Source organism: Vulpes lagopus, chromosome 10 (assembly GCF_018345385.1).
Source record: "Vulpes lagopus strain Blue_001 chromosome 10, ASM1834538v1, whole genome shotgun sequence".
Taxonomy (NCBI): Eukaryota; Metazoa; Chordata; class Mammalia; order Carnivora; family Canidae; genus Vulpes; species Vulpes lagopus.
The window spans coordinates 42,375,807-42,397,890 of record NC_054833.1 but is presented as its reverse complement, the minus strand read 5'-3'; the positions used below and the strand labels follow the sequence as shown (position 1 = coordinate 42,397,890).

Here is a 22,084-nt window from a genome sequence, read left to right as displayed (position 1 = left end):
AACACATTATTTTCTCCTTGTCTTTTAAAACACCCGAACCACCCTGGAGAGTCACTCTGTGGCTGGCAGGTTAAGCCAGAGCTGCAGATATGTGGGCTCCTACCTGCTGTGGGCACCTCTTTCGTTTGGGAGGGAATGGGCTAGCAACACGGAGGCAGGTGTTCACTTCTCTCCGTGGCATCCGAGGAGCTGGTGCCAGCTGACATATCATACTTGATTTGCCCATGTTTATAGGAGAGGGACAGTAATCACGAGGCAGGGAGTTCATTTTTGATGAGGGCAGGTAGGGGAAAGAGGCCCACATGATGTGTCTGAACACAGAGGGGCTAAGGAGAAGACACACCAATATAGATACGTTTAATTAACAGAGACTTGCCCTCTGTATTGGTTAGAAAGGCTTGCGAGTATTTAAATGCACTATCAGAGTCACAGCACATGGGGGGTGTTGAGGATTGAAATTTATATAAAACTGGCATGTTCTTCACAATAGAATCAGATTATTATTTCCTCATTTCTTTTTACCAGTGTTACAGCAGTGATAACGTGTCCCTCTGTGTGCTTCGGTCCCCTGGTATCAATCTGTCCCATTGCAGTGGGTGTTGACCTCGTTCATTTAGCTTAGGTGTCCTCCATCAGATTCCCCCACTTATTATAAAGCTAATGCTTCCCCCTCTGTCATTAATGAGGGTCTTGGAGGGCTTTACTGAGAGATGTGAATAAACCACCACAGTTCCTCTTAGCTTCTCTTTGCTTGTGGTTTGCTTTGGAAAATGAAGTCTGTCACTTTTGTTTATGAGGAGATACTAGCTTTTGCGAGCTGGGGTTTCAATCCATCAGGCCTAGGGCCAGGGTATCCATTATACTCCACACTCATGTCACAGGCATATTCTTCTTTATTACTTCTCTGTATTTTCAAAAAAGTCTACAAGAATTGTATTATTAATATATGTCAAGTGTGTTAAGTTCCTAAAATATCGCTCAGCACTCATGATACAAATTTTCAAAGAAATAGAAGACTTGGAAAAACGGCCCTAATGTATTTTATCTCAGTGTGTTCATCTCCCTACTGTGTTTGCAAAATACAAAGAGCATCATCCCAAAATAGGTTTATAAGATTTGGGCAATTGAAAATAATCTTGATTTCTCGGATAGGAAAATTTTCTTCTCTATCACTTTTAGCATGTACGTGATTCCTATTTTTATATATGTCTATGTGTATAAAATGTTAATGTTATCTGATTCATTCTTCTGTTACCTTCTTAACTTGTTTCTATTATTTTTCCTCAGTTACAGAAACTGCTACAGACATTCATTAGGGCTGTCTCTGTGTATTGGTCTGTGTTCTTTTCAGATAAATTCTAGTTAAGATATGATGGAGTAAAACCCGGGCTTTACCATTTATTGGGTGTTTGACAAAATATTCTCAAAAAGAGGAAGGATAATATTATTATTCCAGGTTATTTATGTGGTTCATGCATTAATATAAAAAACTGTTAGATAGGTGGTGTACGGCAAATTTTCAAAAATTTTGTTGTTGTTATGCTCATGATCCTATTAGGCCTGTAAATTCCATAGAACCTTTCCACTGGACCAGAGACACTGGCATCACTGGTTAAAAATGAGCTGGTTATGGGACACCTGGGTGGCTCAGCAGTTGAGCTTCAGCCTTCGGCTCAGGGTGTGATCCCGGTCCTGGGATAGAGTCCCACATCAGGCTCCCTGCATGGAGCCTGTTTCTCCCTCTGCCTATGTCTCTGCCTCTCTTTGTGTGTCTCTCATGAATAAATAAATAAAATAAAATATTTAAAAAATGAGCTGGCTAAAAATGTGGAAACTCAGATCCCACCCCAGAACTCCTGAGCTAGATAGAATCTAGATGTTTCCAAGGTTTCCACTGTGTTCTGTACACATTAAAATTTGAGAAGAACACTTCTAACTCACCATAACTTTCCCATCCTAGAAATACACACCACTTGTCCTGTATGATAATAAATACAACACTCAGAAATGTGTATGCGGGACCCCTGGGTGGCGCAGCGGTTTGGCGCCTGCCTTTGGCCCAGGGCGTGATCCTGGAGACCCGGGATCGAATCCCATATCAGGCTCCCGGTGCATGGAGCCTGCTTCTCCCTCCGCCTGTGTCTCTGCCTCTCTCTCTCTGTGACTATCATAAATAAATTAAAAAAATAAAATAAAATGAGCTGACGGGCAAAGTATGAGAAATAGGCATTTAGAAAACCAAGGGTTGCATGCAAGTAGAGAAAAATATGACATCTTACCAATTTCGCAGGGCATGCTTTAAAAAAAAAAAAAAAAAAAGAAATGTGTATGCTTGTGGTGAAGCCTTAATTTTATATTTATCTCCCAGAAAAAGATCGTCTCCATAGTGGTTTTTGTGGATCATGTGTCATCTTCTTTCCTCAGAGTTAGAGAATCTTACTGTGTAAAAAATGATCTTATTGGATAATTCAGGACACTCTCCTAAGTCCCAACCAGTTCTAAGTGTCTTGTTTCATCTTGGGTTCAATGATGAACTGCATCCATGGCCACCTGGTAACTTATATTGTGTTCCAGGGACTAGCCATTCACATCTGTGGCCGTCCAACTGTCTCATGAGGAGCAGGGATTGTACAGGGATGTGATACATTGGACTGGAGATTGGAGAATCTCCAGCCAAACTCATGTTCTTTTTTCTAATAAACAGGCCTTGTTGTCTCTAAGCCAAACCTGGTCACCTTTTCGGAGCAAAAGAAGGAGCCCTGGAATATGAGAAAGGAGACAGTAGCCACACACCCAGGAGTGACTGAAGCAGGACAACACAGGTGAGAGGGTCAAGGGTCACAGAGGAAGCCAGACCTTAAAATATGGTTTGGGAAGTTCTGCTATAATGGAAGTGATTTTTGAGACACCTAAGTTTTCTGTTGTTGCTACACAAGGACATCTCCCCAACTTTGATTGTCTCTTAAACCCTCTACGCATCTCTTTCTGCTCCAGTGGTCTTCTGTCACATTGACATTGAGGCCCGAAGTCCCCTTGGACTGTGAGGGCCACCATGATCTGGCCACCATTCCATCGCTTGTGGGGGCCTGGGAAAATCTGTGCATGCTTCTGAGGAATTCTATGCTAAGCCATTTTTAGAGTTCTGTTTTTGCCTCATGTAAGAGATTGGAGAGGGAAGTGGCTGAGAGTGGGATTTGGTTTAGAAATCCCGGGAATACTGGAGACAGAAAGGATATGTGCTCTCCTGAGGCATTTCCAATCGTATGGAGGCTTCAGACATGACCCTCCAAAGTTCAGACTCAGAAATTTCATTATGTCACAATGCACCACATTAAAGTCAGAAAATCGAATCCTCTGTTCCACTTTGAAATTTCCTTGTTCTTTGTAGGAACTAACTTAGAAATTTCAAGTCTATATGCCCCAATTCCTCTACAGTAAAAGAATTTCATGAATCTTTTTACCTCATAGAATTCTTTCTCTTATTGAGGTATAATTGACATATACCATTATATTAGTTTCAGGTGTATGGCATAATAGTTACATACATTGTGCAGTGATCACTACTTTAAGTCTAGGTACTATCTGTCACCATATAGGGTTACAAAGTTTTTTCTTTTCCTTCCTTCCTTCCTTCCTTCCTTCCTTCCTTCCTTCCTTCCTTCCTTCCTTCCTTCCTTTCCTCCCTCCCTCCCTCCCTTCTCCTTCTCCTCCTCCTCCTCCTCCTCCTTCTTCTTCTTCTTCTTCTTCTTCTTCTTCTTCTTCTTCTTCTTTTTTCTTTCCTTCCTTCCTTCCTTCCTTCCTTCCTTCCTTCCTTCCTTCCTTCCTTCCTTCCTTCCTTCCTTCCTTCCTTCCTTCCTTCCTTCCTCTATTTCTTTCACCTAGGCTCCACATCCAGCATGGAGCCCAGCGTGGGGCTTGAACTCACAGCCATGAGATCAAGACTTGAGCTGATATCAAGAGTCAGATGCTCAACTGACTGAGCTACCCAGGTGCTCCCAAAGTTTTTTTCTTATAATGAGAATCCTCAACATTTAGTCTCTTAGCAACTTTTAAACATGCAATACAATATTACTGTCTATAGTCATCATGCTGTCCATTACATCCTCATGACTTACTTATTTTATGACTGGAAATGTGCACCTTCTAATGTCCTTCACTCATTTCACCCACCCTCAAAATTCTCCCCTCTGGTAACCACCAGTCAGTTCTCGACATCTATGAGGTTTATTATGTGTTTGTTTTGTTTTCAAATTCCACATATAAGTGAAATCATGTGGTATTTCATAGTGACCTATTTCACTTGGCATAATACCCTCCAGGATTTATCCATGTTGTTGCAAATGGCAAGATTTCACTATTTTTTATGGCTAATATTCCATTGTGCATGTGATATTATGTGTGTGTGTGTGTGTGTGTGTGTGTGTATGTGTGTGTACATCCCACATCTTCTTTATCCATTCATTTATCGATGGACTTCAGCTGCTTCCATATCTTGGCTATTATAAATAACACTGCAATGAACAGAGGGGTGCATGCATATTTTCAAATTAGTATTTTTTCTTTGGATAAATATCTACAAGTGGAATTGCTGAATCATATAACAATTCTATTTTCAATTTTTTGAGAAACCTCCATACTGTTTTCCATAGTGGCTGCAGCAATTTATATTCTCACCAACAGTGCAAGAAGGTTCCCTTTTTTCCCACATCCTTGCCAACACTTGTTATTTCTTATTTATTCAATTCTTTGAAGGCTGAGGAAGTTGAGGAAGCTGCAGAAGAAAAGTCTGGAGCTTGTAGAGTTTGATTCATGAGGTTTAAGGAAAAAAGCCATCTCTATAACATAAAAGTATTAGGTGAAGCAGCAAATGCTGATGTAGAAGGTGCAGCAAGTTGTCCAGAAGATCTAGCTCAGATAGTCAACGAAGGTGGTTCCACTAACTAACAGATATTTCAGTGTAGATGAAATAGCTTTCTACTGGAAGATGCCACCGAGGACTCTTATAGTTAGAGAGGGGAAGTCAATGTTTGGCTTTCAAGTTTCAAAGGACAGGCTGACTCTCTTGTTAGGGCCTAATGCAGCTGGTTACTTTAAGTTGAAGCCAATGCTCATTTAACATTTGTCAAATCCTAGAGCCCTTAAGAATTATGCTAGGGGTGCCTGGGTGGCTGAGTCGATTAAGTGCCCGACTCTTGATCTCAGCTCAGGTCTTGATCTTAGGGTCATGACTTTAAGCCCCATGTTGGGCTCCATGCCAAGTGAGGAACCTACTTAAAAAAGAAAAAAAGAATTATGCTAAATCTACTCTACCCATGCTCTATAAATGGAACAGCAAAGCCTACTGGCACATCTGTTTATAACATGGTTTGCTGAATATTTTAAGCCCACTGTTGAGGTTTACTGCTCAGAAAAAAAGATTTCTTTCAAAATATTACTGCTCATTGAGACAATGCACCTGACAAGGGGTCTGATGGAGATGGGCAATGAATGTCATTTTCATGCCTGCTAACACAACATGCATTCTATAGCCCATGGATTGAGGAGTTATTTCGACTTTCAAGTCTTATTATTTTAAGAAATACATTTTATAAGGCCATAGATGTCATAGTGATTCCTTGGATGGATCTGAACACAGTAAACAGAAAATCTTCCAGAAAGGATTTACCATTCTAGAAGCCACTAAGAACATTTGTGATTCGCGGGAAGAGGTGAAAGTACCAGCATTAACAGGAGTTGGGAAGAATTTGATTGCAACCCTCATGTAGACTTTGAGGGCTTCGAGACTTCAGCGGAGGAAGTACTGCAGATGGTGGTAGAAACAGCAAGAGAACCAGAATCAGAAATCGCGCCTGAAGATGGGACTGAATTGCTACAGTCTCATGATAAAACTTGAATGGATGAGCAAGACAAAAACTTGCTTCTTACAGATGAACAGAGAAAGTGGTTTCTTGAGATGGAATGTCCTCCTGGGGAAGTGGCTGTGAAGATCGGGGAAGTGGCTGTGAAGATCGTTGAAGTGACAACAGAAGATTTAGAATATTACATAACCATAGCTGATAAAGCAGTGGCAGGTTTGAAGGATGGACTCTAATTCTGAAAGAAATTCTACTGTGGGTAAAATGCTATCAAATAGCATCTTATGCTAAAGAGAAATTGTTTGTGAAAGGATGAGTAGATAGATGTGGAAAACTTCATTGTTGTCTTATTTTAAGAACTTGCCACAGCCATCCAGCCTTCAGTAGCCACTACCTTGATGAGTCAGCAGCCATCAACATCAGGCAGGTACGTCCACCAGCAAAAACATTATCACTTGCTGAAAGCTCAGATAATGGCTAGCACTTTTTTTTTGCAATAAAGGTTTTTAAAATTAGGGTATGTACATTAAAAAAAAAAACAGAAGACTACTGGACACTTAACAGAGTGCAGTATAGTGTATGCATAACTTTTATATGCACTGCTTTATCTCGGTGATCTGAACCAGCAATGTCTCTGAGGTGTGCCTATAATTATTGATAAATATGAACTTGTTGCCACTTGTTAATTGTTCTCTGCCTATTTTGTAGTTTCTCTCTGTTCCTTCTCTTGCTCTTTTCACTTGTGGTTGGATGACTTTCTTTGGTGGTATGCTTAAAATCTGTTCTTGTTATCTCTTGTATTTTGTTTTGTGTATCCCTTAACTAATTATTATAGATATTTTTACTACTTTTGTCTTTTAACCTTCAGACTAGCTTTATCAGTGATTAATCCACTACGTTTATTATATATTTACCTTTACCAGTGAGATTTTTACATTCCTATGTTTTCTTGTTCCTGATTAATGCCTTTTTTCCTTCAGCTTGAAGAATTCCCTTTCACATTTGTTGTAAGATCAGTTTAGTGGTGTTGAACTCATTTAGCTTTTGCTTGTCTGGGAAACTTTGTTTCTCCTTCAATACTGAATGATAACATTGCTGGGTAGAGTATTCTTGGTTGGAATCCCATGCCATCTTTGACACTTTGACTACACTATGCCACTCCCTTTTGGCCTGAAAATTTCTGAGAAATCCGCTGCTAGTCTTATGGGGTTTCCCTTCTACATAACAAGTTGTTTTTCTCTTGATGCTTTCACGATTTTCCCTTTATCTTTAATTTTGATGTTTTAATTACAATGCATCTTGGTGTGAATCTCTTCAAGTTTATCTTATCTGGAACTCTTTGGGCTGCTTGGATCTGGATGTCTGTTTCCCCCGCCCAGATTCGGGAAGTTTTCAGCATTATTATAACGTCAATTAAGTTTTCTGCCTGTTTGTTTCTTCTCAAGGAGCCCTGTAATGTGAGGGTTACTCTGCTTGCTACTGTTCCATACATCGCTTAAGCTATCTTCACTTTTATAGATTCTTTTATCTTTTTGCTGCTCTGTTTAGGAGAGTTCCACTACCCTGTCTTCCAGGTCACTGATCTTTTCTTCTGCTTTGTCTAGTCTCCTGTTGAACTCTTCTAGTGTGTTCTTCAGCTCTGTGACTTGATACTTTTTAAAAAATATTTTCTTTTTCTTTGTTGAAATGCTCACTGTGTTCATCCATTCTTCTCCTAAGTTCAATGAGCCTCTTTATGACCACTATTTTGAATTCTTTATCAGGTAAGTTATTTATCTTCATTTCATTAAGTATTTTCCTCCCTGGGGTTTTATCTTGTTCTTTCATTTGGAACATATCTGTATCTTCATTTTGCTTGACTCTCTGTGTTTGTTTCTATGTATTGGGTAAAATAGCCACCTCTCTCTGTCTTGAAGGAATGGCCTTGTGTAGGAGATGAACCAGAATGTTTAACCTTGCCCTAGCCCTTGGTTGTCTCTTGGACCTTTGTGATTGTCTAAGCAGACTGATTTATTCGTGATAGGTCCCAGTTGTTGAGGGTGTGCCAAGATCTGTCAGTGTTCCAGAGGGAGGGATCTTAGCACCTGCTGACTTTCAGGCTGATTGGAAGCCAGACTCTCAGACAGCAGCTTTTAAAGTATACAAATATATACAGTCCTATGGGACCACAATCACAAAACCTGCTGGCTTCTAGACCAGGCCATCTGGAGGTGTCCTCTTGGCAACAGTTGCAAGAAATCAAGGCTCCAGACAAGTGTATAAGCTCCTTTTCCGGGATGTACTGGTGAGCTGCAGTGAGGCCAAGGGAAAACACAAAGATGGCATTCCCCCAGTCCACATTCCCTTAGAACATTTTGGTAGTCTCTAGATGTGTGATAACCTGAAGCCTGCCCCTCAGGCTAAAGCTCCAGGACAAATAAATAGGCCTTTGTCATAGGAAGGCTGGGGTGTATTTCAGTCTGATGTCTGTACAGTATCCTGGGGGTGAGAGCCTGCCAAGAATTGTCTCTCTGATTGTTTCAGACTCATGGGGCCCTGAAACACAAGCCCGCCTAGCCACTAGACCCAGATGCTTTAGGGATGTCCCCAGTGTGGACTATGTGAACCTGCTGGCTTCAGCAGGGCCACAGGAGTTTTGGGGTGGGGTGCACCAGCTGACTTTACTGGAAAAGAAGTGTTAATATTTATCAAGCATCTGTAATGCACCAGATGTGTTGCTGGATAGTGTAAACATTCACCATTTACTCCTTACTCCCCTCCTCCCCCACCCCCTTGATATCAGTACTATATCTCCATGGTATAGGTGACACCCATGTCACCAAGCCCAAATTCTCACTCAGCCTCTTGGGTGTGTTCAACACTTGGACCCCTCCCTTCCTCTTGAAACACTCTTTCCTTGGCTTCTCTGATAAAATACTCTCTGGCTTTTCTCATGTCTTGGGCTATTTTTAATCTCTACTTTGCAGATGCATCTTCCCTATCCTACCATTAATGGCTAGATGGAGTTCTTCCAGGCTCCACCCTGGGTTCTCCTTCTCTCACTTCATAGACTTTTTTCACACTTGGCTTCTGTTTCCATCTATAGACAGATGACTCAAATATTTGTGTCCAGATGGATGTCTCCTTTGAACTCAAGACTCTTATAGCCAACTGTTCCCTTGACATCTCTTCTTGGATGTTTCAAAGGCAGCCCACACTCAACATGGACAAGACAGAAGTCTTGGCCATACACCCTATAAACCCATTGCCTTCCTGGGGTCCCTATCTCAGGAATTGGGATCAAGGTGTGCCAGGTGTTTTTCTTGACTCTTCTCTCTATAAAAAAAAAGTCTTAGAGCTTCTGTGTTCCATGTAGCTTTTGAATCTCTCCATTTCTTTGCATTTCCATCCCTGCCCCAGGCCAAGCCACTGTCATCTCTCACTTGGACCAGGAAAATAACATCCTAACTAGCTAGCCTCCCAGAACCCACTCTGTGCCCCCTTCCATCTGTTCTCCACACTGCAGCTGTCATTCATCCCACAAATTTGATCAAGCATTTCTTACAGGCCAAACACTATTTTGGCATTGAGAGTAGTCTCCTCAAACACAAATCTGATACTGCCATCAGATCATTTTACTTGCATAAAATTCTTCAATAATTTTTCCTTGTTCTTGGGATAACAGCAAAATTTTTTTTACATGACCCCAGGCCTTGAGACATCTGGCTTCTATATACCTTTCTGGCTTTATCTTTCACCACTTTTTTCTTCTGAACTCCCACAACATTTACAGCCCTCTTTATTATATGGGGCTCATTGTTTCAGTAGCAACTGCCCTAAGAGATGCTAAGCTCCCTGAAGGCAGGAGCCATGTCTAAATCTTTGCCTGTCTCCCTCACTTGGCATGTGCTGGGCACTTATATCCCACCGTTGGTGTTAGATCAGAGCCCTTTTGGTCATTTACTTTGGACTTGGAATTCCTTTGCATTTTCTAGTCATAATTAATACCCTTGCTTTGCCTTTCCTTTCTTGCCACACGCAGCTGCCAATCACAGAAGGGTGTAGGGGGGAGTGTCCCAGAAAGTGGTCCCCTTTCCTCTTGCTTTTACCAGTCATTTGCAGGTGGATTTGACCTTGTGTTCCCAAATCATCTTTGATGTTGGCACAAAAACTCTCTCCCCGCAGCCCTCCCAGGCTAATGCATCAGAGTCAAATCTGAAGGCCTCTAGCTGATTTTCCAGACTTGATCACTGCCATCTCTCTGACCCTGAATAGCTGAAATTAGGGGCCCTATATTCTTCTCTTTCCTTTTCAGCTCTCTCACAGTACTGAGCTGGCTTTGGCGAATATTGTCTCTTTTAATATTCCCTTTCATATGAGCCTGGCTTACCCAGATTAACATATTTCATTAAGGGCTCTCTCTCCTTTTCTTCATCAAAGGGTTTCTGATGCAAAATATTCTTCTTTAAAAATAAGGAAGTGACTGGGGAGATGTCAGTGCCTTCTACTCTGTGGGCTCCTTGCCGGGAGGGGACCTGGAACCTCTGGTTTTTCAGGAGACACATTTGCTGTAGAGGGGGAACAGCTTGGACAAAAGCCACATCTGGAGCATTTAGCTGCCCGCGCTTGGGAAACAAATCCACTCCGCATCTCTAGCTTCCTCTGTGCATCAAGGCACTAAGCACCCCCCCACCCCATGGCAATCTCTGCAGCATGGAGAGGAGGTTCCCTGGGTCACGACAAAAGCTCACAACATCCCAACACCAGTCCCTCCAACAGCCACGCTCCAGCTCACACAAAATGACACAGCACACCAGGCAGGCTCACCCCATGGTGGCTGACAGCTCGCACCATGAGGCTGCCTTCTGGGCTTGGAGGGCCATCCTCAACAAACGCATCCCTGTTCCTTGCTTGGGGAACAGAAGCGAAATGTAGTGTCTGCATTTTTAAAACTGCACCACGCCATCTGATAGATTTGTGTGGACGGTGCTATTTATCATTCAGCATTCATGTATTATTACTCTGCTGCCTGGGGCCAGGAGAAGTCAGCGTGAGCGGGATGGTTTAGAAAGGGCAGACTTGGTAATTTCCCTTGGAAAATTAGCACAACGAGCAACGTGGCAGAAAATCTGGCAAAGACAAAACTGTGGCAAAGGAGGGGGTCAGGAGCAGCTGGTCTGGACCCAGCATGGGTGTGGTCTAGGGCAGGAGGAAGACACCAGGAGGGAGAATAGAGGCATGGGATGGGGACCTGGGGAGGTTTAGGATGTGCCAGGCTCTGTGCTAAACACTTGCATGGAAGTCCTCACACTCCCTGAACCCCTAAACCACCCTGGGAATTACATGCTATTGTCCCCATTTGATAGATAAAGAGATATCCAAAGCAGCTTGTGAAATATCACGCAGCTCTGACACTTGGTCAACCCAAGTCTTCTGCTTCGAGAATTATTCTTGTTCTACTCTTCCGAGGGTGGAAGATCTGTTCACACACACATACACACATGAGTGTGCGTGCATGTACAGCCTCCTCCTTCCTTTGAGTCACCCATCTGTTCCCTAGGATACCTTTTTCAGTTATGACGTAATATAGTTTGAGGTCTGTTACATATGATTGGATAATGCTTAGTAATGGTTCTGAAGGCGTGTGTGTGTGGTGTGTGTGTGTGTGTGTGTGTGTGTGTGTGTACGCAGTGTATGTTCTCACTCCAACTGCATTGTAAGCTCCGAGGGCAACACTCTGCCTCTTATTTCCTTTTCTTCCCCCACCACATGGCTGCTGCATGATTCTGCAAAAAAATTATTGGCACTCAGTACGTGTTGCTGACTGACAGACATCTATGTCAGCCTGTAAGCCCACAGGACTCTCAGTTGCCACATGAGGTGTGTGCGTTAGAAGGGAGTGAGGAACTCATATTTATGGAAGGTTTACTACAGCCCTGTGCTAGATGCTTTCTCTTTAATCCTCAAAACAATCCTACGAGATAGGCACTACCATCTCCACCTTACAGACGAGGAAGCTGTGCTGTGCTCACAGCCTCTGTCTGATGCCAGTCACAACTCCCTGCAGCTCCCACAGAACTCCTTGTCCTAGATGCCAGGAGAGATGCCTGCCAGGGTGGGATGTTGTGGAGCAGTTCAACCCAAATAGGGGAAAGGACTGGCTAGCTTCTCCGTGCCCTTGATCCTGTGATTTATTCTTTTACAGGTGCAAAGCCCTCATTGAAAGGAGAGTCTTCGTTACCCCTCCCTCTGCTCTGCCCACCCATCCTGGCACCCCCAGTTCTGGGGTAGTTCCTCATCTTGCAGGAAAGCCAGAGGGGGTTGGGGAAAAGACACAGATTGCTCTGAAAGTAACATCTCTCCTGCCTGCCTTTCCACAGGGCTCTCCAGAGGTGTGATGTTCTCAGTCTTGCCCTGCCCAGTGTCGCCCCAGGAAAGGTCTGCACACATTTGAGTGTGGTCCCTGAGGGCGAGTGGGCAATTACAAGGAGCAGGGGGGCAGAGGTGCGAGTGACAACCCAGGCATCTACTCCCCCTCCCAACAACGACGGAGCAGGCCCCGCCAGCCACAGCAACCTGGCAGGGAGATGGAGCGAGCACCGCTATGGGGGATGCGGGCCCGCAGACCCGTCCCTTCCTGTGTGGCTCCCTGGCCAGCCTTGGGGAGTCCTGAGGTGTGAGATGGACACAGTCGGCCTCCTCCCCTCTGTTCTCTGTGTCTCTGCCAAGGCCCAGCTGCTCCTCACCTCTCCCCAGCTGCAGCCCTGCAGCATCCTCCTTGCTCGCTTCCCAGATACCCATTTTTCCCCGGAAACCGGCTGAATCTTTCCAGGGTGCCATGGCACCCGAATCTCTCTCTGGGAGCTCAGACACTGTCAGCGGCTCTCAGTGACCTTCCCCAACAAAGCAAGAGCTCAGCCCTCTCAACCTGGCCCCAGAACACATTTAGTCCGCTTTTGCCCAAGAACCGTACCTGAGAGCCCTGTGTCGGCGGGCCACCCCTGTGGTGTAGTGCCCGCCACTTGGGCTCTGCCCTTCCCCTTTCTTTGAATCCAGGCCCATAACCTCTCAATCCTCAAGTCCTAGCTCTCAGTGCGGCATCCACAGGGAGAGAGATGCTTCTCTGATGCCCCCATTAGTGGCAGCCCCTCTTCTCTGTCACCCTCCTCCTGCACTCAGGGTGGACTTCTGGGTGGTTGGCTGCAATGTGACTTTTCTCCCTAACTAGACTGTAAGCTTCTGAGGGTAGCTATAGAGCCCTGTATCAGAGATGTAGAACCCTGTAGAACCCCATATTAGAGATGTAGAACCCTGTAGAACCCTGTATCAGAGATGTAGAACCCCGTAGAACCCCGTATTAGAGATGTAGAACCCTATAGAACCCCACAGAGCCCTGTATCAGAGACATAGAACCCTGTAGAACCCCGTAGAACCCCGTATTAGAGACACAGAACCCTGTAGAACCCTGTAGAATCCTGTATCAGACATGATTGACCCAGTGTCCTGGACAGAGCTGCTTCTCAAGAGGTGAATCTTAACTCAGAAGTTTGCTTTCCTATGTGTCACGTTGACTCACTCAGTAACCATCTACTGAGCATCTACCACGTGGGGGTGGTATGTCAGGTGCTGGGAAGACGGCAGGGACTGGGACTTCGTCCCTCTAGAGGAGAGGACACCCAGCCAGCCACTGACCATGTGCTAAGGACCAGAGGAAGGGTCTGGAAAACTTTGGGAGCAACAGGACCTTGGCTTGACACTAAGACCTGGAAAATGAGCTGGAGTTGGTGGGGAGGAAGGGGGCTGGGGAGGGCTGAGTTCTCCAAACTCTTTTTTGGCATTTGATTTTTAAATTGTTTTGAAAAGCTTATGTAGGCTTATGCGAATTTGAAAGGTACAAAAGCACCCAGAATTAGAAGTGGGTTTTTCCTCTCACTCATACATCGGGGTCACCCAGGTGACCTCTCAGGGGAACCCCTGTGGCCTATTCTCATGTACCTTCCAGAGAGTCACTCAGACACAAACATGGGCCCCTGCAGCTCTTCTGTGGCTTTGGTCCATTCCAGGCCTTTTGTCCCTGGAGGCCTAGAGGCCCACTGTTCACTCTGTTCCTCCGGGATTCACCGTGGCAGGCAGCCTCATGGGTGCTAGCTACGGTCCTCGGGCCAGGGCTCTGCAGGGTGCCCAGGAGGACAAAACCATCATCTAGGCTTTTCTGGGAACTCCCATCCCCCAGAGACCACAAGAAACAGCTCTCCGACCCCAAGCATCCCTATCATCTCAAACCAGGAAGGCCCAGATGACCTAGCCAAAACCCATGATGTCTCTGACCCCACAGACACAGCCCATAGCTCCTTAGCTCCAGGCCTTTCAATTGCTTTAAGTCAGACCACCCTGTTGATCTCAGTCTGGAGACAGTCCTGGAAGGAAGGAGCTGACATTCCCTCTCCATCAATTTAGGGGGTCCACCTGCCCCTCTCACGGAATTCTTAGCCCAACCAGAGTCCTTCCCTTAGGAAACCACAGGGGCTTGTATGCCGGCGGGTGCTGGTGAGTTTGCCTTAGATGGGCCGTTCTAAGGCCCAGGGACTGTCCCACCAGAGGGGCACAGGCAGGGCACAGCCACAAGGGCCATGGTCTGCTGAGCCTTCACCCTACCTGATTTGTTCTTGTATTCAATGTCGAAGCCCGTGATGATGCTGTTCCCGTCAAATCGCTGGGTCCAGCGCAGGTTCATGCTCCGGGCCTTCACCTCTCGGATCTCCAGTTCTGGGGGGTCAGGGGGCTCTGGGGAGTGGCAGACGGAAGGGGCAGCAGTGAGCATAGCAGCAGAGAGCTTAGCCTCCTGCCTATCTCCAGAGAAGACCAGGGTTCTGCTGTATCCTTGGAGGTTGGTGTCAACTGTGGTCTACCCAGGAGCTCCAAACCCTAGGATTTCAGCCAGGTGGGACCGGGAGGCCCAGCAGCAGGGCTCAGAGCCAGAGAGGTCCAGGCTTGGTCTCCTACTTTGTTTACCCCCTCTTCTTTGGCCTGGGGGAGGGCAGGCCCTTTTTGTAGGGATTTTCCCTGACCCGATGGCCTGTTTGTCCTCCATAAAGAGCTCCCAACTGTTCCCAGCTCAACTCTCTCTTCCCTCATCTCCTCCAGGGTCTAGGCCCACAAACCCAGATGCCCCCACTTCTGGAAGCAGCAATGTATTTTACAGGGATTGTGGTCATGGTAAACCTTGCTGTCTGAACTGAAGTGTGTCTGAAAGGGCCCTTATGACCCCACTCTGGCCTGAAGGGAGAGTAGAAGAAGGCTCTTCCCAGAGGCCATTCCCATCATCCTCCATCATGGTGTGGGTGATGACTCTGTTCTTGAGATGGAGTTAGCAGTGGGTACCTGGCTCCCTGGGGAAGGGATTAGGAATGGTGGGGCAGGTGAGGATACCTTGCACAGTGAGTTGGATCAAGCCCCGGTCCTCCCCATATGAGTTGATTGCGTGGCAGCTGAAGAACACAGAGTCCCCACGGTCAGCTGGCTTGAGCTGGGAGGTGGCCAGCAGGGGCAGGAGGATGGGGAGAGAGGGAGGAAATGGGGAGAGTGTTTTAGAACTTGTCTGTGGAAGGGGACCCACTCTCGTGGGGATCAGCAAGGCTTCTTGTTCTGGGCGGGGGACCCATAAGGGGCTTTGTCAAGGGTTCCTCTTTCCAGAAAGTTCCAAGGATGGAGGTTGGAAGAGTCCAGGCAGGGAGGGGCTAAGTGGGTCTAAGAGGAAGAAAGAAAGGAGCTGAGGGGTCCTAGGAGAGAAGGGAAAGGGGAATGATGGGTCTCAGAAGGGAGGAAATGGATGAGGGGTCCCAGGAGAGAGCATGGAGCCCAGGGGCTCCAGAAAAGAGAGAAGGGCTGAGGGTTTCACACATTTAATGGCCATGGGCTTGTCAAGGTGATATAGTGAAGTTCTAAGGCAGAGGTTCCTGAATAGGTGGGAAAGGGAAGGGACTTTTGGAGGTGAGGGGTCCCCAGACCCCCATATACCCCCATTAGACACAGGTGTAAAAGTGTGGGCTCCCCACTTTTGGAGAGTTGGGGTCCCCCTGAGACCAGGGCATGGAGGCTCACCTTCAGTGTGGAGACAACCTCGTCGCCGTTGTCCTTGGTGGCGATGGCATAGCGCATGACTCGGTCAGGGTCAATGACCGTGTCCCCTTTCTCCCAGCGGATGATGATGGGCCGCTCACCCCGCGCAGTGCAGTTGAGCTCCTTCGCATGGCCCTTGATGGCGATGGTGGTGTTGGGGTGGGAGGTGATCATGGCCGGGACTGAGGAGGGGAGGGGGGGCAGGAGGCCCCAGTGAGAGGGGAGGCCAGGCTGGGGGAGAGGCGCGTGCCCTGCGCAGAGGCCCCGCCCCTGCCACCCCTCTCTGCAAAGCACCCCAGCCAGGGGGACAGGGTCCACAATAAAGGTCATGGTGGGGGGGTGCTGGAGGACACCCCACTTGCCTGTCCTTTCTCCCTCCCCACCCATGACTGGAGTGGCCTATCTCTTCACCAGGGAGTCTCATATCCCGTGGACCCCTTTCCAGAAGGATTTAAAATGCACGATATACATAGAATTACAAAGGCAACCAGATATATTGAAGTACGGTTGTACAAATATTAAAAACCTTCAAAAGCAAACTTTTCATATAGTATATCACATATCAATATATATTTTTTATTACTCTTTATCAAATACCATCTAGTGCTGAGTTAGAGCAGCACAATTCTGTAACAGCGATGGGCATAAATGATATCTGGAGACACGTGCAAGAGCCGTGGTATGAAAACATCTGTGGATTTCTACTGGAGACAGCCCCAGGTACCGCTACTGCTGTGCTTTATTGCTTATATTCAAAATGGAAGGAAATACTACATTTCAGTTCGAAGCTAGTGGAAGAAAAGATGTGTTCTCTTTTCCTACCCAAATTCATAGACTCCTTGAATCAGATTGATGGACTTTCTGGTGTGTGTGTGTGTGTGGTGGTGGGGTGTCTCTGGACCCCAGATTGGGAGCCCTGCTCTAAAGCACCGGGGCCTCGGCTTTGTGTTCATGGCTCAGGCTCTCTCCATGGCTCAGGCTCAGCTGGTTTACTCCTCTCAAAATGCTGAGAAACTCCCCTGTTCTTCTAAACAAAATGCAACAGAAAAGCCTGGCGAGCATCACCGTTATTCAGGTCCCCCAGCTGTGCTGACCGGTCTCTCCTCCCTACTGGCATCTCCACCGCTGTCCCAGGAAAACCATCATGAAACTACCAAGACCCCAGCTGGCCATCAGGACACCCCTCCCACCACCCTGAAAGGAAGCAGCTAGGTCTTGAGCCTCTTCTGGACCTGAGCACCTTGGCCAGCAGCAGGAGGACACAAGGGGGCAGAGGGAAAGATGGGAAGTCCTGCCTCCATGCTCCTCCATCCAATCCAACAAAGAACTCATTGAGCACCTATGCCATTACATGGCACTGTGCCAGGCTTTGGGGGACACACATGATGTGACACAGGGTCTTTGCCTCCTGGGAGGAGGGAGAGAAGGAGAATGGGGGTGGGGAGATACCTGCATGAGCAACAGGAAAATGAGAAAGATCTGAGGAGTGCCGCACGAGGTATTAGGAGAAATCACCTGTGACTGAGGGGTATTCGGGAAGGCCATTTGAGCATCCAGCCATTCGACAAGCATTTACTGAGCACCTTGTGTTGGGTTTAAGTGAATTGGACAAATCAGATCTCAAGGAGTTTCTTAGTGGTGGTGAGAACAGACAACAAGACTAGCAATTCCAGCACAGAATGTTCTATGCTGGGGAAATGCAAGCCAGACACAGCAGGGCATAAATGGGGGGTGGTGGGGAGGAAAGGGTACCCTAGCCAGGGGACCTGCTCAAGCAGAGGCAGAGCCTGGAAAGGTGAGAAGTCCGATGCAACTGGAAGACTGTTCTTATCCTTGCCTTTTCCTCACTGCCTTCCTGGGAAAACCTGCCTCTCAGAGTCCAGGTCCCTAGGGGCTCTTATCCCGCAGGACTGCCCGTTAGCTATTCTGGAGCCCACAGATCGGGCTGGGCGGTGCTTGACTGCAAGACTGAGAATCAGATGCCTTGCTGCCCCCACCCATGCTGGGGAGAGGACCCCTCCTCACACTGAATTCTGCAGAGCAGGGACCCAGCTCACATACCCCATTCACCGGCCTGCTTGGACAACTGTGTCCTCTGTCCCACCGGCCCCTGGCTTCCCTCTGGGGCTCCGTGTCCCTGCTCCACGTCAGTGGCTGACCTTTCTCTCCCTCCCAGCGGTCTCAGGATTTCTGTCCCCTCTGGCCTTAAAGACCTACTCAAAGTTCCTCCAGCAAACTCTCCTGGGTCACCCGACTTTGAAGGACAAAGGAAACCACGCAGCCATCACGATGTGACCTGAGACACCAGTCGCTGGGCGAGGAGACATCTGGAACAGGTGTAGGGGGGTGAAGGGAGGTGTCTGGCGTCCCTGAAGTCACACGAGGCAGCCGCCTCCTCCTCTGCCTTCCGTCATGCAGGACTTGCCACCGAGGGCAGCCCTGGCCCCCGGCCCCTGCGCCAGCCTCTCAGCCAATCCTCAGCCTCAGCTCATCAAATAACGAAGCAGATAAATTTTATAATGCACAGCATTACACCAGGATATACAATAAAACGCGAAAGACAAATAACGAGGTGCAAGTTATAATGAAGAAAAAGCCTGCAGTCAGAGACATCCAAGTATGAATTATTGACTAAGGTTTTACACTCTCAAGGATGTGTGGAGGAATATTTTCCATCAAAGATTTGCATAATTCACTCGTATAAACCTGGGTAGAATATAGAGTAAGATTTTACATCAACAAGTCGGGCCTTGCATTGCAGATGCCTCCATTTGTTCTGGAGGATGGAAATGCAGGGGTGTGGGGGCGGGGGCACGGGGGCTGTCTCTGCTCTCCCCACCTGAGTGGTCAGAGATGGGGGCCGGGGACCCCTGGGCGGGCCAAGCCCTGAGGCCTTCCTGGGGAAGAGGAGTTCTGCTTCTGAGATGCTGCTGAAACTCTGGAGGAGCTGGGGGATGGCGATGCATAGGTGTGTGTGTGTGTGTGTGTGTGTGTGTGTGTGTGTGTACACGCATGCATGGGGGGTGAGAGCAGGGTCAAGTCTCAGCATAGGTCAGAGGTCTGAGGAAATAGGGGAAAGGAAGAGTCTTTCTCTGGTAGGAGGACTTTCAGGCTTTGCACCAGAACAAGAAACTTGCAGCACATCCCTGCTTTGCTCTCCAGGCAGGGTTGTACTAGCTCATCCAGGGCGTGCGTGTGAATTATAAAGGCACGCCTCTGGCTGGATGCAGAGCCAAGAGCCACCATTTGGCCAGTGGAGCAGAATTGGGCTTCAGACTCCACTTGCTCCTTAGGCTATCCACCTTTGAACAGTGCACAACCTGTGCATCCATACAAGCCAGTCTCCCCTCAGGGAGTCTCCAATCGTGTTTGTTTAAAGAGAGAGACAGGTGCAACCAGAGACTAGAGGGCCTCCTGAGGGCCTGGACAGGCCTCAGAGCCCACTTGGTCCCTCAACCCCGAGTGACAACCATACCTGGGGCCTGAGGTGAGTTTCCTTCACTGCTGTTAAATGCAATGAGCATCACGCGACACAACCCAATGCTGTCTCCACTGCCTGGAAGCTCAGAGCATATTCTGGGGAGCCCATCTAAGAAGAGGAGGCTGCTTCTGTGGCTCCCCACTGGCTTGAAGGGATTGGGGGCCAGGCAGGTGTGGGTTCTCCTTGTGTCCTTACCAGCTCGGTAGCCTTCTACCCAGTACAGTCAACTTCTGTGAGCCTCAGGTTCATCGCCTGCTCTATGCAGACAGGCTACCTCCCCTGCAGAGTTGTTATGGGGCAGATAGGGTCCATCGAGGTAAAGTGCCCGCCACACAGCAGTGGCTTGAGAAACCTCAGGGCTCTCCTGCCCTTCTCCTGGGCCATGAAAAGCACCAGATAAACACACGACTTGCCACCTGTTCCACAGAATTTCAGAGCCCTACGGTTTCAGAGCCCAGATAATGTTCAACATGGCAGTTACGAGCCACAGGGGCCACTGGGCATTTGAAATGCGGCCTCCATAGAACTGAGATGTGCTGTACGGTGTACAACACGTGCTGGGCTTCAAGAACCCAGGAAAAAAATAATGTAAAATGTGTCATTAACAATTTCACACTGGTTACACGTTAATATTTTAGAGACACAGTTAGAGACACAGACTGTTTAGAGACAGTTCATATAGTATATCACATATCAATATATATTTTTTATTACTCTTTATCAAATACCATCTAGTGCTGAGTTAGAGCAGCACAATTCTGTAACAGCGATGGGCATAAATGATATCTGGAGACACGTGCAAGAGCTCCTTGCTCTAGAACACAGTTGACCCTTGAACAACACGGGTTTGAACAGCACTGGTCCGCTTAGATGCAGATTTTAAGAAATAAATACAGTATATACCACTGGAAGTGTGTTTTCTCTTCCTTACGCTTTTCCTAATCACATTTTCTTTTCTCCAGCTGACTTTACTGTAAGGATACAGCACGGGATACACACAACAAATTGAGTGTTGATTGACTGACTGTTCATGTTATGGGTGAGGCTTCTGGTCCACTCCAGTAGGCTAAGAGGAGTGACGTTTTGGGGGAGTGAAAAGTTATATTTGGGTTTTTTACTGCTTCGGGGGTCAGCGCCCCTACCCTCTGTGTTGACCCCAGGTCAACTGCCTATCATTACAATGAATCTCAGCTGTTTCTTTTTCCTTCTTGAACATGTGACAACGAGAAACGTTCAGATTACACACATGGCTCGCGTTTGGTTTCTGATGAATGGCGCCAGTAGGGAGCATCTACCCAGACTCTTCGCTTTACAAATGAGGAAACTGAGGGCACCCAGGGAAGCGATCCATCCGCTCACGGTCTCACTGCTAGGAAACAGTGGGGCATCGGAGGGGCGGTCAGATGGGCAAGGGCAGTGCTCACCACACAGCCCTGTCACCCTGGAGCAAGGTAATGCAGAGCTGGGAGGAGTCCCCAGCTCTTGGGCATTTTAAGCACAAGCTCAGATGACTCACGAGGGCTCATTCTGGGTACCCCCCCACCCCTTGACAGGGGATGATAGCAAGCTAGAGTGTGACCAGGAAGATGGGCACATTCAAGGCGTGCCATTTGAAGAGTGGCTGAAAACCGGGAATCTGTAACTTGCGGGGAGTGGGATGGGGACAAGACACAAGAGTTCTTTGATAAAGGAGGAGGGACAGACCTCCTATTGGCCTCAGAAGGAACTTTCTAGTAGCTCTTGCTGTTTAGGGAAAGGTCTGCAGTGGGGAGGCAGTGAGTCCCTGCACTAGAGGTAGGTAGTCTCAGGCACTGTAAGGCAGATCCAAGAGGGAGGGGAAGGACCTTGTCTTTGGGGGTGTCTGGGCCCCTGAAGAGAGGGAAAGATGGTCCGGAAATCGGCTCAGTGTTTTGGGAGGCAATTCTGTGACTCAGCATACCCTTCTCCCTGCATATAGGCGTCTTCAGCGCTCTGTCTTAGGCAAGAAGCAGAGAACCTGCCTCCTCTCCTCTCCCTGCCCTACACGGTCTTCCTGCCAACACCAGAGAACTCCACCCCTGGGTCCCTTCCCCAGCCCTGTCTCCAAGAGTCACAGTGCCCTCCTGTGCCTGCAAACTGGGGGCCTTGGCCCTCTGGGCTGCTGTACAGATGGTCTTAACAAGACAGCCCCCTCAGAGAGGGGAGTCCAGGGCAACAGTGCCCCGCCCCATCTGCTCTCCTCTTCCTTCCACCTCCCCTTTGCTTCTTGCTCTGGCTCACAAGGTTTCTGTGCTTCACTGAATCACAGTCATAAACACAACTGAACCTGAACCCTCATAGCACCAAGGCTCAGCTGTGCCCCAGAGGGCTTTCTGGGTTGAAGGCAACCCCCCAAGAATTCCCTAGAGAGATGTTCATGTTCAGTCATCTACCTACAAGAGCAGATACACACACACGTGATAAAAATACACCCCAAAGTCACACAGTCACTGTAACTGCCTGTGCTCTGACATCCGTACCACAGACTCACACATGGTGTCACGTACACACAACCAATGGTCAGTTGCATGTCAATTGATGTGGCTGTCTAAGGTACATCTCCCCACAGCCCTGCATTACATAAGTGCATCCTCCCTGTTCACACACACACACACACACACACACACGTGTA

General features: G+C 47.5%; 1 protein-coding gene across 1 annotated transcript in view; it reads right to left on the bottom strand.

Moving 5' to 3' along the window:
• Nucleotides 1–22,084, bottom strand: part of DSCAML1 (DS cell adhesion molecule like 1) — a 344,574-nt gene that overhangs the window by 39,483 nt on the left and 283,007 nt on the right. Inside the window, exons 12-14 of the mRNA XM_041769839.1 lie at nt 15,936–16,135; nt 15,264–15,360; nt 14,490–14,618 (exon numbers count right to left, since the gene is read on the bottom strand). Of these exons, the coding sequence (XP_041625773.1) occupies nt 14,490–14,618; nt 15,264–15,360; nt 15,936–16,135 (426 nt within the window). The remainder of the gene's footprint in view (nt 1–14,489; nt 14,619–15,263; nt 15,361–15,935; nt 16,136–22,084) is intronic.